At 54.8% G+C, this 12,284-nt stretch overlaps 1 protein-coding gene, 1 long non-coding RNA gene and 3 other non-coding genes across 5 annotated transcripts in view; 4 read left to right on the top strand and 1 right to left on the bottom strand.

Annotated features, from left to right (window-relative positions):
- Positions 1-367: 367 nt before the first annotated feature.
- LOC122206018 lies at positions 368-2,861 on the top strand. The gene is made up of 6 exons (XR_006196345.1): positions 368-443; positions 652-745; positions 901-1,002; positions 1,392-1,453; positions 2,168-2,270; positions 2,507-2,861. It is a non-coding gene; the product is annotated as an uncharacterized LOC122206018 (long non-coding RNA).
- LOC122207451 lies at positions 826-896 on the top strand. Its single transcript, XR_006196863.1, has one exon. It is a non-coding gene; the product is annotated as a small nucleolar RNA SNORD49 (small nucleolar RNA).
- Positions 1,238-1,308, top strand: LOC122207450. Its single transcript, XR_006196862.1, has one exon. It is a non-coding gene; the product is annotated as a small nucleolar RNA SNORD49 (small nucleolar RNA).
- LOC122207468 lies at positions 2,363-2,436 on the top strand. Its single transcript, XR_006196880.1, has one exon. It is a non-coding gene; the product is annotated as a small nucleolar RNA SNORD65 (small nucleolar RNA).
- LRRC75A (leucine rich repeat containing 75A) overlaps positions 2,858-12,284 on the bottom strand; it is a 45,977-nt gene continuing 36,550 nt past the window's right edge. The window contains exons 3-4 of the mRNA XM_042914740.1: positions 7,998-8,113; positions 2,858-4,947 (exon numbers count right to left, since the gene is read on the bottom strand). Of these exons, the coding sequence (XP_042770674.1) occupies positions 4,407-4,947; positions 7,998-8,113 (657 nt within the window). The 3' untranslated portion in view covers positions 2,858-4,406. The remainder of the gene's footprint in view (positions 4,948-7,997; positions 8,114-12,284) is intronic.

Below are 12,284 nucleotides of genomic sequence, written 5' to 3'. Positions count from 1 at the left end.
GTACTACTATTTGTGAATGCTTGCTGTTTCAGGTGTGATATCTCATGTGATCCTCAGAGTAACCTCTGCGGTGCCGGTATCTTCATGACCAGAGGAGCAACAGAAGCTCACGGTGGCTGAGTGATTTGCACAAAACCACGCAGCTAACAAGCGGCTGGGGCACCAACGCCTCGTTGCTACCGCGCTTCAGCCCCGACGCATGCGCCCTGGAGCACTCCTGGCGCCGCGAGTCACATTATCCGGGGCCATGGAAGAGACCATGGGCTCTAAAGGAGGGGGGGTGGCCTGGGGTGGTGGGGCGGAGTCTGCACCGTTAAATGGGCTGGAAGTTCCCGTGAGTCTTTGCCAGCATTACCCTCCCTCTTGTGCAGAATGGAATATTCCGACTCCTTTAAGGCAAGGCACGCAGCGAAAGCGACCTTTCCCTTGGAGTCGCTATGGAGGTAAGCGGGTTTTGTGATTTAGCATAGTAGCTGGCGGCAAAGGCAAATGAGCTAGAAGCTTCCTAGTTTCTGCAAAGAAGGTTTCGGGAGGCTTATGTGGGGAGTGGAGGGCGGCTCGGGCTTCGTGGCGGGCGCGTCGGTTGGGGGAGAGTCGCGCAGGGCCGCGGGGGACCGAGGCTCAAGGGCCGCGTGCCTGTTTATCCCGTAGGGCTGCTGCAGTCCCAGGAACCTGAGGTCCCCGAAGGCCGTGCCCCCCGCTCCCCGGACCCGCCGTGGGGAGCGCGCCAACCCCGGAGAAGTGGGTAAGCGTGGGTCGGCCTGCACGTGAGCGCGCTTCGCGGGTGAGGTTGGTAATGGGGGCCACGAGGAGAACTTGGCCGACTGTCCCGATGATAATGAGATTAGGAAGTGCCGGCAGAATCGACAACTGACGGTTTTTATGCTTGTCTGATCGCAGTCGCTGAAACCTCGACAGGGTGATTGAACATCACCGCCAGAACTTGGCCCTTAACACGCATCGCCCTCCATGTTCCAGCCGGGAGCAGCATCTCTCCTTAAGGTAGGACCTAGTCCGGGCGGGGTTGGATCTATAATTTGGAACGTTTTGGTTGCTCAAATGCAGTGGAATTGGCTGATAGTTTACAGTTGTAAAGTTTGTGCATTGGACACCGCACCATCACAATGTGTTGCTGAGAACAGCCAACGGCCTGGTTGTTTGTGGAGCCAATTACGGCTTGTTTCCAGGTGGTGTCCGGGTTTCTGGAGTGGTACTGGGGAGTGGGGAGGTGCTTGACTGCTCTGATGAAATCACTTATAGGAAGTGCCGTCAGAAGCGACAACTGACGATAACAGTTCCTGGCTGACTGCAGTCAACAAGTCCTCCCCAGCTGCCGGTGTCCTGGCGGATCTTGGTTTGAGCAGTGACCTTTATTTTCTGTATTCACCCAGGTTGCCAGTTAGCGTGCGATCGTAGCAGCTGAGGATTCGAGCGATGAGTGGCCTGCCTTGAGGTGAGTTTTGATCTCTGGAGAAGTTTAGTGGTTGAGTGAGCCTCCCTGTTACATTAGGTGAAGTTCCCGTTAGATAGTGGGAATTTTATCTGGTTAACCTAATCCCTTGTATCAGTGTAGCCCTTGACCTTTATTGGCAACATCTCTGAGATCCTGATTATGGTTCATAGTGGTCGTGGAGCTGAGTGCAGAGGAAACCCAGGAGTTTCCTTTTTATCTCACTGCTGTATAATCCTGAGCAAATCGCCTATTTGCTGAGATTGTTTTCCTTGTCCTTTAAAATGGCAGCTTTAGGTTTGGGATCTTTAAAATGATGTGACTAGGGGCACCTGGGTGGCTTAGTCATTTAAACACCTGACTTGGCCTCAGGTCATGATCTCGCGGTTCATGAGTTCCAGCCCTGCATTGGGCTCTGTGCTGACAGGTCAACCTAGAGCCTGCTTCAGATTCTGTCTCCCTCTTTCTGCCCCTCCCCTGCCCGTGCTTGCTCTCTATCTTTAAAACTAAGTATTTTTAAAAACTGATGTGACTTAAGTGGAGGTTACTATATCCAAAGAAGCCACTTAAGACTTCTAGACTTCTGTGGTTTAATTTACAAAAGAGCATCTCCAGGACGCTTCCAAGAACTTCTATTACGATGAACTTGGGAGCCGTAGTTGAGGCTATCCTGATAAGACCTACTTGTTTTGTCTTTGGTATCTGCTGCCTGTCTAGGGGTGCCTGAATTGCCCCAGGTTTTGAGTGCTGGGTTGTCGAAAATCAGCGATCAGCAGTGTGGAGTTGAAGCCGGTGGTGCCACAGCTCAGCCCAAGTAGAGGTAAGCTTTTGTCTGGACAAGGGCCCCCTCCTCCTCCGTGGTAGAATGAATAAGCTAATTTTGTGTAAACTGATACGCAGAAAAAGGATATCAAATGATGAAATCGCCTAAAAATAGCTGGAATTACCGGCAGATTGTGTAGTGTTGAACCTGTGGTTTTCTGAAGATATCTGTGTATGCTATGAATAACCGTTGGTCGGAGTAGAGCATGAGACTGATACTTAGTGTCTTTGCAGGCTATCTTCCCAGAGAACGGTCAGCCATGCGAGGACCAGTGGCCACCATCAGCTTGGACTGAAAACCTAGACTTCAGTAGTTGGTGTGGAAACAGTACTTACCTGAGGCTGAGATTCAGAGCCCGTTCTGTTACCAGCAGTAGAACCAACAAATGTGTTTTTCTAAGATAGGTCACTGTTGGTTTTCTAGTGTTACAAATATATTTCTAGTTCTCCCTTGCCCCAAAGAGCTTTCTGCACTTTTTAATTTTGTATGCATTCTGTTGGGTGAGGGTCTGAGTTCTTAAGCCTAAAGCTTATTTCTTCCTGAAATTAGCATTTCCATGCAATTACAATAAACCAGTACTGCAATAAAGGATGGTTTTTAGTATTGATTCTTAAAAATGTATTTGGAGAAAAGTTTGATTACTGCTGTTAGATATGAGCAGTCCAGGTATTGGCATTTGTCAACATCTGTATGGTCCGGCCTAAGCTGTTCTCCTGTAACAACTTCAGACTTTAAGGGTGAAAGTTCCAAAGCATTTAAGGCATCCACACCTTTGATTCCAGTCTGTTCCCCTTGGGCCACGTCCTTTTGCATAGCCTCCACCTCCTGAAACTATGCTTAGTCCAACCTTTGAGCAGTGGCAGGCAAGGTGCCATAGTCTGGTTCTTGACCTAGCCCCCATCTTGCTGCCTTCCTGAGTTGGGATCTTGCCTGTCACCGAGGCTGGAGGCCTGTCAGGCCGTGCTTCCCAGCTGTCTGCCGTTTGCCTGAGCAGTCTGGTCACCATCTATGGGCTTTTTTTTCAGCTTAAAAGGGCTGTTTTCCAATCTCCCTGGACTTGAAGTCTATGCCTTGGGTCTAGGCTTATTGTGCCTAGAAGGCTTGTAGGCCTTGAGTAAGAAGAGAGGGTGAAAAAAACCTTTGCTTCCTCCCCTTGGGAACCTCCACTTTTGGGGAGGCAGTAGATTGGCCAAGAGTTTGAAGTTTAATCTCATGGTCTTGGGTTTTTTTAAGGAGCCCTCCATAGGAGGTTTTGGGAGTGTGCTCCATATCACGAATTACTTCGGGGACTTTGAAAAATTCTGAGAAAGACCCTTAAGATACTTTTACAGGGGCAGTACTCTGGCTTGCATACTAGCAACACTGAACCCTAGTGAAGGGCTGGTAGACTTTGGCTTGGGGCAGGGGTTATGGTGTAGGGTTTCTGGGTGGGCCTCTATGCATGCCGGTATTTGTAGGCATTCTGGGATGCTCTTTTGAAGGGTGTGGGGTGGCTGGGCCTGGGGTGGGGCCCTGGAATCCCAGGTGGAGGTGCGGGCTTCAGAAATGGAGGTGGAGACGGGAGTGGTTCCTCAGAGCCCCCGGGGCTTTACAGGGAGGAGGTAGAACCTACTTGAGTCAGGATGGAGACTAGGCTCTTGGGAGTCTCTGGGCAGCCAGTGCCCCAACCCCCCACCATCAGCCAGGTAGGAGGGTAAAGATTCCAACCTGCCTTGATTGGGGGCACACATCTGGGCTATCAGGGTAGCATCTGGCTGGAGTTTGCTTCCCAGAATAGGAAAAACATTCTCTATCAGGAAATAGGAAGTTAGACGTAGGGCCAGAACTGCACTCCGTTCCTGGGGGTGAGTTCTTACATTAGGTCAAGCTTTCTGCATCTCCAAACAGACTGCTCCCACAAATCTGCCTCTCGAGCCAAGGATGATTTCTCAGGAGCAGAGGAGATTAGCAAGGGGGCAGTGGAGACCAAAGAAAAGTGTTAACCCCCTTTCCAGATGCTACAGTCTGGCTCCCGTGGCTGGGGCTGCCCTGGCCAATTTTGGGGGACAGCCTAAGGCCCCTTGTGGGGCCCCCTAGCCTGCCTCAGTCATCTTACTCCACCAGGATTCCCTGGGGAGGCCCCCTACGTCTGTGTCATGTCTGAACTCTGCCTACGTTCTCCCTGCCCTCATGGTCTTCGGCAGGATCCTGAGGGCCGCCTCCAGGGTCCTCCTGGCCCACTGGCCCATCCCGGGCCTCCTCCCCACTGCCCGGGCCTTCGCCCAGCTCCAGGATGGTGGGTAGGTGGCCCTGCTTCGGGGATCGCTTGCGCAAGCTGAGCAGGAAGGGCTGGGGCAACGAGAAGATGTCCACGTTGTTGCCCAGGTCGATCCACGTGACGTTGGGGAACTTGCTGGGGTCCTTGAGGGTGTCGGTGAGGTCACGCAGCAGGGCCCGCGTCAGCCGGTTGCCGTTGAGGGCCAGCGTGGCGAGGCGGGGCAGGGCGCTGAGCGCCGGCAGCAGCTGCCGGACCATGTCGTCCGTGAGGCCGGTGAAGCCCAGCTCCACGCTGTCCACCTGTTCCCCGCAGCGCTGCAGGTAGCTGGTCACCCGCTCCAGGTCCCGCGAGGTCAGCGGGATGCCCGACAGGTCCACCGTGTTGTCCGGGGGGCTCCCAGCCAGGACAGCCTTGAGGCTGAAGGGGAGAAGGCACAAGCGACGTTCAAGCAGGGGGCCTTTTCCCAGGGGCAGCAGTGGCCGCCACCACGGGGCCACCTTCTGCTCTGCAATGCCAGGGATGGGAGAGACGAGGCCCTCTGGTCCCCGTGGTACTACCTCACATCTCAGCCTGGCTGGGCCCGGCTGTCCAGAGCTTGAGGGGCCACAAGGGAAAGAAAGGCCCAGATGTTTCTGCAGTGACTAAGGGTACGTTCTGGGCACCCATAGTGCCTGCCTTTGCATCTTCACTCTTTTTTTCTTCCTACGCGTGTGACCTTTAGTCACGTGACCTCTAACCCTGTGCCTCTGTTTCACCTGAACAGGTGGAACTAATCGCGTACCACAGAGTTGTTCACGAAATAAGGTCATAGGCACAAAGCATTTAGGACAATGCCTTGTCCATGTGAGTTATGAAGAAGTATTTGCTGCTGTCATTACTTGGACTGAGCTTCCTGCGTCCCCAAGAGTGCCACAAAGTCTCCTGAGGCCTCTCTCGCAGGATAATCTTGCCCACCAGATGGGGGGATCCTTAGGGAGAGCCCTGTAGGACCACAGGCAGGGGTGGGGTGCAGGGGCTCTGGGCTTGGGGGGCAGGTAGCTGCCGACTCCTGGAGGCTCAGTGCTCTGCACCCCCTCCCACTCTCCCATCTGCTACTCTTCGCTCTTCCTGCTCCTCGTTCTGTGGCCAGAGCTCCCCATTTCCAGGTACCACATGAGCCCCAGGGCTCCAACCGTGGGCAGGAGAGGAAGGTGGAGGGGGCTCGGCCTGTTTCAAGAGCATATGTTAATAGCAGCAGCCCAAAGATGGCGGCTTGGACAGAAGTCTCTATTCTTGGGATCTGAAGCCGGAAGGCTCCTAGCAGCTGGGTGATCATGGCCAAATGGCGACAGTAACATCCCCTACCTCGTTCAATCCTTCAGCAAGTGTTTGTTAAGCTCCCACTACATGCCAGGCACTGTCCTAGGCACTGGGGTCACAGTAGTGGACAAGATGGACAAGATCCCTGTTTTCACTCTACTCCGGGGGGGGGGGGGGGGAGGGGGGGACAGACAACAAACGAGATTGAAGTGAGAGGAGCCTGGACCCATCTGCTCAAGGAAGCCTTCTCTGAGGACTTAATTTGAGCTGACATTGAAAGAAGTGGGCCATCAGAAGAGTCTGGTAAAAGTTCCAGCAGAGTAGGTACATGCAAAGGCCCTGAGGCTGGGAAGAGTTGGTGTCTGTGAGCCAGCAGGAAGGCCGCCTTGTTTGCGGTGAGGGGAAGTGAGAGGTGAGAGGCCACAGAGGAGCGGAGGGCCCATCATGGAGGGCCCTGTTTAGACTCAAGTGGGATGGGAAGCCGCCTGAGGGGAGCGAAGCTGTTGAAATGAAGAATGGGCTGAGCACACGTGTGTGTTGGGGAGACAGGAGAGGAGGCGCCTGGATTCCAGCAGAGCTCGCATTTCTAGCTTTTCAATCCCAAAGACCTAGCTCACAGACTCCGCCTGGCATTCCAGATTCCACGGGTCTTCCTGTCCTGGTCCGTCCCCCTGACCTCAGCCCAGTTGAGGGCTTGCTTCGTGAGAGCCTCACACTGTTCCTCCAGGATCCGGCTCCTCTCCTGGCTTTGGAGTGGGGGAGTCCAGAAGGGAAAGAGGAACCAGAGTTCTTGTGGGTGAGGGAGGGCAGTCCTGCCCCTACCCAGTCTAGGGGAAGGACACAAGCCACTCTGCCCCGGGGTCATTGACAAGGAAGGCAGGGGCGCTCTCTCCAGAAAGCCTTCCTTCCAGGCTCCCCTTTACTTGGCTTCCTATGGTGCTACCTGTCTCGGTCCACACGTTCTGTGTCCCAGCTGCCCCGAACCCCCCAATCTTTAGAAGGTCCAAAACCCCTTGAGGGTTCCCATTGCTGTGTGGGCCAGGGGCACGGCTGGGGTCTGGATCTCCCTAGGAGCCAACCAGGAGAACCGGGGGGGAGCCAGTGGGAGTGCCCATGATGAGGGAGCTTGGGGCAAGTTGAGGGCAAAATACAGGCTGGCACACCGCCCCCCCCACCCCTGCAGGTGGCATCTACATGATATTCCTCGGACACTCCTGGCTACCCAAGAACAAAGGAAAGGGGGTTTAAGTGCTCGCCATGGTGATGTGGGAAACTAAGGCAAATGAAAAATTACTCCCTTACTGCCTACAGCCCATTGACAAGTCCTTGGCACAGGCAGAGTGACCGTCCTCTGGGAGCTCAGCTGCCTCCATGATGACACTTTGCTAGGGGCAAAAGAGAACCTTAGCTTAACTTGTCCCAACCTCGAGGATCCTGTAAGTCTACTTCCTTTATCTCAACTCCCCCAAGATACATGCTGGCCATCATACTCCAAGCTTATGGCCCCTGATACACATCTAAAGGGGCTCGTGGCTGAGGTTTTATTAAACGGTAATAAATGGCCTTTCCCTAGCAACAGCTAGCCCTTCAAGGTGCTGGAAACCTTGCTTCCAAAATTCCTTAGAGACTTGCTCTATCCCCGACCCCCTCCCAACCTGAGGTATATAATGAGTTACCCCTCACGACCCCAATGCAGCTCTTCCTGCCGGTGGGTCCTGTCCCCGTGCTTTAATAAAATCACCTTTTTTTTGCACTAAAGACGTCTTCAAGAACTCTTTCTTGGCCGTCTGCTCCGGACCACCCCACCATCACCCCAAAACCTCATCACCCATATTCCGCACACCAGGAATTAGAAACTCCTCCCGTCGGCCTCCCCACCCACCCCTTCTGAATGGGCCCACACTCGCCAGCTCCGCATCCACAGACAGGGGTCCCGCCTGCAGCTCCCCTCATGGCTCTCGCCCTTGTGGAATGCCCTCCTTCAGTCTCCCCTCCTTCGGGCACCTTCCAAGACCAGCCCTCTGGTCTCAGCTCCTCCCTTCACCCCCCCAGGGAGGGAGTGTGGTGTAACACCCGGCCTGGCATGGGTTCACTTTGGGCTACTCTGGAGGGGGAGGGGAGGCTGGGCAGGGGGCAGGGCAGCTCCACCTCAGGTGACCGTGACTCACCAGGCCTGTGGCTTCCTCTTCACCAGCCCCCGGTGCCGCCTCCACTGCGAGTGGGGGCTGAGGTGGTAAGTCAGCTGCCTGCACAGCTTCTCCGTGGCGCCCAGCGCGTCGCCTTCCTGCAGAGACGACCACAGGCAGGGGGGTCCCTGAGGGGCAGGAACAGGCAGAGGGGCCCAGGCCCTCACCTCCAGCTTCCCGTCTCCACTGGAAGAGCACGACGCCCCCAGGCTGCTCACAGAGGCCTGTCCTGCCGGCTCACGGTGGGACCCCCTTAGTAGAGGGCAATGGCTGCCAACGGATCTGCCTCATGTTCTCGTTTCTGTGAATTCGTTGCTATCGTGGCAAAATCGAGATTTACAGAGACCTCTGAATTCCAGACAATCTGACCGTTGACCAGAGCTGAGTGCTGGCTGACCCCCTAGCCAGTATTCACCCTGGTGTCTGCCTCTCCCCAATGTCCAGGGCCTTTCTGCTCACTCATTTGCTCAAAAAATATTGACCGAGCACCCCCTCTAGGTGACAGGCACTTGTCCTAGGAGCCGGGGATGCAGCCGTGAACAGATGGTCCCGCACTGGTCTTTCACATAGTAAAGACGAAAGGGAAATACTTTCGTGGTGCCTCCGGGGGAAAAATGTCAAAAGTGGGAAAATAAAAGAATGAGGAGGCCAAGTCTTTTCCCAGCCCACTTCATTCATCTACTCTAATCGATCTGGACAATCCGCATTTTTTCTTTTTTTTTTTTTTTCTTTTTTTTTTGATAAGTAAGCTCTACACCCAACGTGGGGCTTGAACTCACAACCTCGAGAAGAAGCGTCGCATGTTCTACGGACTGAGCCAGGCACTGCAGGCCCGTCCCGTCAGCAGTTTGGAGTTTGAAATAACTGTCTTGAATTGTGTCCCGACCAAAGTTCTTAAATCTGGGTCCTAATCGCAGGTACCTCAGAATGTGGCTGTATGTGCAGAGTAATTAAGGTAAAATGCGGTCATTGGGGGTGGGCCCTAAGCCAGTATGACCGGTGTCCTCATGAAAAGAGATTGGGACACAGACATGCACAGAGGAAAAGACCATGTGAGGACACAGGGAGAAGATGGCCATCTCTAGGCCAAGGGGAGGACTCAAGAGATCAACCTTGCCAACATCTTGACCTTGGACTTCCAGCTATCAGAGCTATGAGAAAATAAATCTCTGCCGTTTAAGTGGTCTTTTGTTATGGAGGGCCTAGTGAACTTACACTGGGTTCCAGGGGGCATCAGAGAGATGCCAGAGAGACGCCAGCTCTGTCCCAAGGGACGTCAACCCCACAGACGGTCACCAAGCCCTGGGGGAGGGAGGGCCAAGAGGGAGGTCTCTTGCCAGGTGGCCCAGTGCTAAAAGCTGAGAGCCAGCAAGTGCTGGGGCTCAGATGCAAACCCACGTGCGGAGAGCAACATGTGTGTGGTGAGGTTCAACCATGAACCTGTGACCAGTGCTCAGCAGAGTGCCCGGCGCTCAGTAAAGGCCAGCTTGATGGCCTGTGACCATCGTCACTCTAACGGAGAAGCAGTGTATTGAGTCGTTAAGAGCACAGACTCAGAGCCAAAACCAGTGGATCTTCCCCCTCGTTTTGGTACCTCCTCTGTGACCTCAGGAAGTCGCTCGGCTGTGAAGGGATAACAAACTAGAGTCGCGGGGCACTTTGTGAGGATGAAAACAGTTACAACTTGTAGAGTGCTCTGACTGTAGCTCAGCACGCAACTCTCCAGGAAAGCCCACTGGGTAAATACCGTGCTGTCCTGAGCGGGTAAAGAAGGAGGACTTCCACCCAAGGCTCAGATTCGAGTTTGGCTTTTAAGGGCTGATATGGGTTTGTGATTTTTGCATGGAGAGAGGAAACGAGGCATCCCTGAGTGAGGAGGAAATGGGTGCAAAGGTTTAGGTGTTGGGTGTATTACGGGGGCAGGAGTAGGTGACAACCTGGGGTCCTGTCACTTGTCGCCACCTCCACGGCTACCACTTGGTCCAAGCCACTACCATCTGTCACATGGATTACTGCACACGGACGTTATGCTAGGACTTTACGGAATCCCCACAACACCCCAGAGCAGAAACACTTTCATTATCCCCATTTTGAAGAGGAAGAAACTGGGGCGCCTGGGTGGCTCAGTCGGTTGAGCGTCTGACTTCGGCTCGGGTCGTGATCTCGCAGTTCACGGATTCGAGCCCCGCGTCGGGCTCTGTGCTGGCAGCTGGGAGCCTGGAGTCTGGAGCCTGCTTTGGATTCTGTGTCTTCCTCTCTCTTTGCCTCTCCCCCACTCGCACCCTGTCTCTCTCTCTCTCTCTCTCTCTCAAAAAATATATATAATTAATTAATTAAAGAGGAAGAAACTGAGGCCTACAGAGCAGGGCTGGGGCTGATGGGAAGGCAAGAGAAGACCTTGAGGGCGGGAGATGAGAGAGCGAAGAGGCAGGAAAAGGGGGTGTTGGGTGTCCAAAGAGGCGAGGCGTCCGAATGGGGATCCAGGAGACACAGGCTCGAGAGTGAATGCAGTCGGTTTAGACAGCACCTCTGGTCTCTGGTTCTCCAAGAACCTCACTTCCTACGGCCCACGCCTTCTGATAAACAAATGTCACCTGTCACTTCAGGCGATTACACGTGCAAACCCCTGGACTGCACGTTCTGATTCCTAGACTCAGTCTCCTGCTGAACCTCGTCATATGGGTGTGTCGGGAAGGGCTGAAAGTGACGGGGGCCGCCACGCTTGCCTGACCTGGCACGGGGCGGAGAGGGTGTGGGCTGGGAGGCGATGAGGACGGGTCCGGGCTGTGGGCTGGGGAGCTGGGTGGAAGGCAAGGGGCTCCCGGGGAGAAGGGACAGAAAGGCAGGGCGGGGTTAGCGTCCAGCTCATTTGAAGCCACGTGAAGGATCTCCTGGAAGATGCTCCTGGAATTACGAGGCTGGGGCTCGAGGCACATTCATCACATTCATCAGCCTCTGATGACACCCTCCCCCTCGGCCCCCCGGCCATGGAATGAGCTAAGGGGGAGGACACACTGGACACAAAGGGATGGAGAAGGCACAGTGTAGCCCTGAGCTCCAAGGAAAAGGGAAGAGTCTGCGGGACTCCAGTGAGGAGGCCTCGGCCAGAAGAGGCTCAGGGAGGGGCGCCTGGGTGGCTCAGTCGGTTAAGTGTCCAACTTCGGCTCAGGTCATGATCTCGTGGTTCGTGAGTTCGAGCCCCACATCGGGCTCTGTGCTGACAGTTCAGAGCCCAGGGCCTGCTTCAGATTCTGTGTCTCCCTCTCTCTCTGCCTCTCCCTCACTCGTGCTGTCTCTCTCTCTCTCTCAAATATAAATAAAAATAATAAAAGTAAAAAATAAAAATCCCTGCTGCCTGTGGCCAACCCCAGCATGGGTCTGCAGCTTGCGTGCGGGGCTTGTTTCAAAGCTCCGCAGGTGATTCCCCCTGTGTCGCCAAGGTGGAGAAGCACCAGTTCTAACGCTTCAAAGACAAGACCGACCAAGTGCGTGAGACTGGGTGGTCCGCCCGGCTTCACTCCTGGGACCACTCCGGGGAAAGACCATCGCCACCCTCCCACGGCACCTGCACCAAAGCTGAGAACCGAGCTCCTCAGCTTGGGCTCCTCCTCCAACCACTTCCCAGGGTTGCCAAAGTCCGGGGTCATCCTCTGAGCGGCTGGGCCTTGGAAGGAAGAAACAAAGAGAGGAAAAGGCGGCAAAGCAGCCGCCGCAGTGCGCAGACACGGCCACAAGGGGGCAGCCGCGTGCAAGGCGCGGCAACGCGTGGACCGTGCGCGGCCGCTCCCCCACCTGGGAGACTGAGCAAGACCGATTCCTCACCAAGGACAATGGATACGGTCACCTCACCGCTGATCGGAGACTCAGCGCGAGCTAGTGTCCTTCCAGAAGTGAGAGCTCCCCTCCACTATGTAGTTTGTCTGGACTACATACACAACAGCCAACATTTGCTGCGCATCTACTGGTCGGCGTCGCCCCTGCATTGTATGCACGACCTCGTCACAATGCAGTTAACTCGCAACCATCCCCTGAAACGGGCGCTATTATCCCCACTTTACAGACGAGAACTGAGGCTTACGGAAGTGGAATAGACTGGCCAGCCCCACAGCTTGTAAGATGGAATGGGGACTCCAAGTTCGCCTCTGAGGCTGGCATCCTTCCCGACCTGCCATCCCGCGCTGCGCTCTGCGCTGCCCTCCCGGGGATACGCCTTTTGCTTTCGGTGGGTTCAAGGTGTTTCTCTCACTTGCACCCACAAAAGCCGCCTTA

This window comes from Panthera leo, chromosome E1, assembly GCF_018350215.1.
Source record: "Panthera leo isolate Ple1 chromosome E1, P.leo_Ple1_pat1.1, whole genome shotgun sequence".
NCBI lineage: Eukaryota > Metazoa > Chordata > Mammalia > Carnivora > Felidae > Panthera > Panthera leo.
This window is presented reverse-complemented; position numbering and strand designations above follow the sequence as displayed.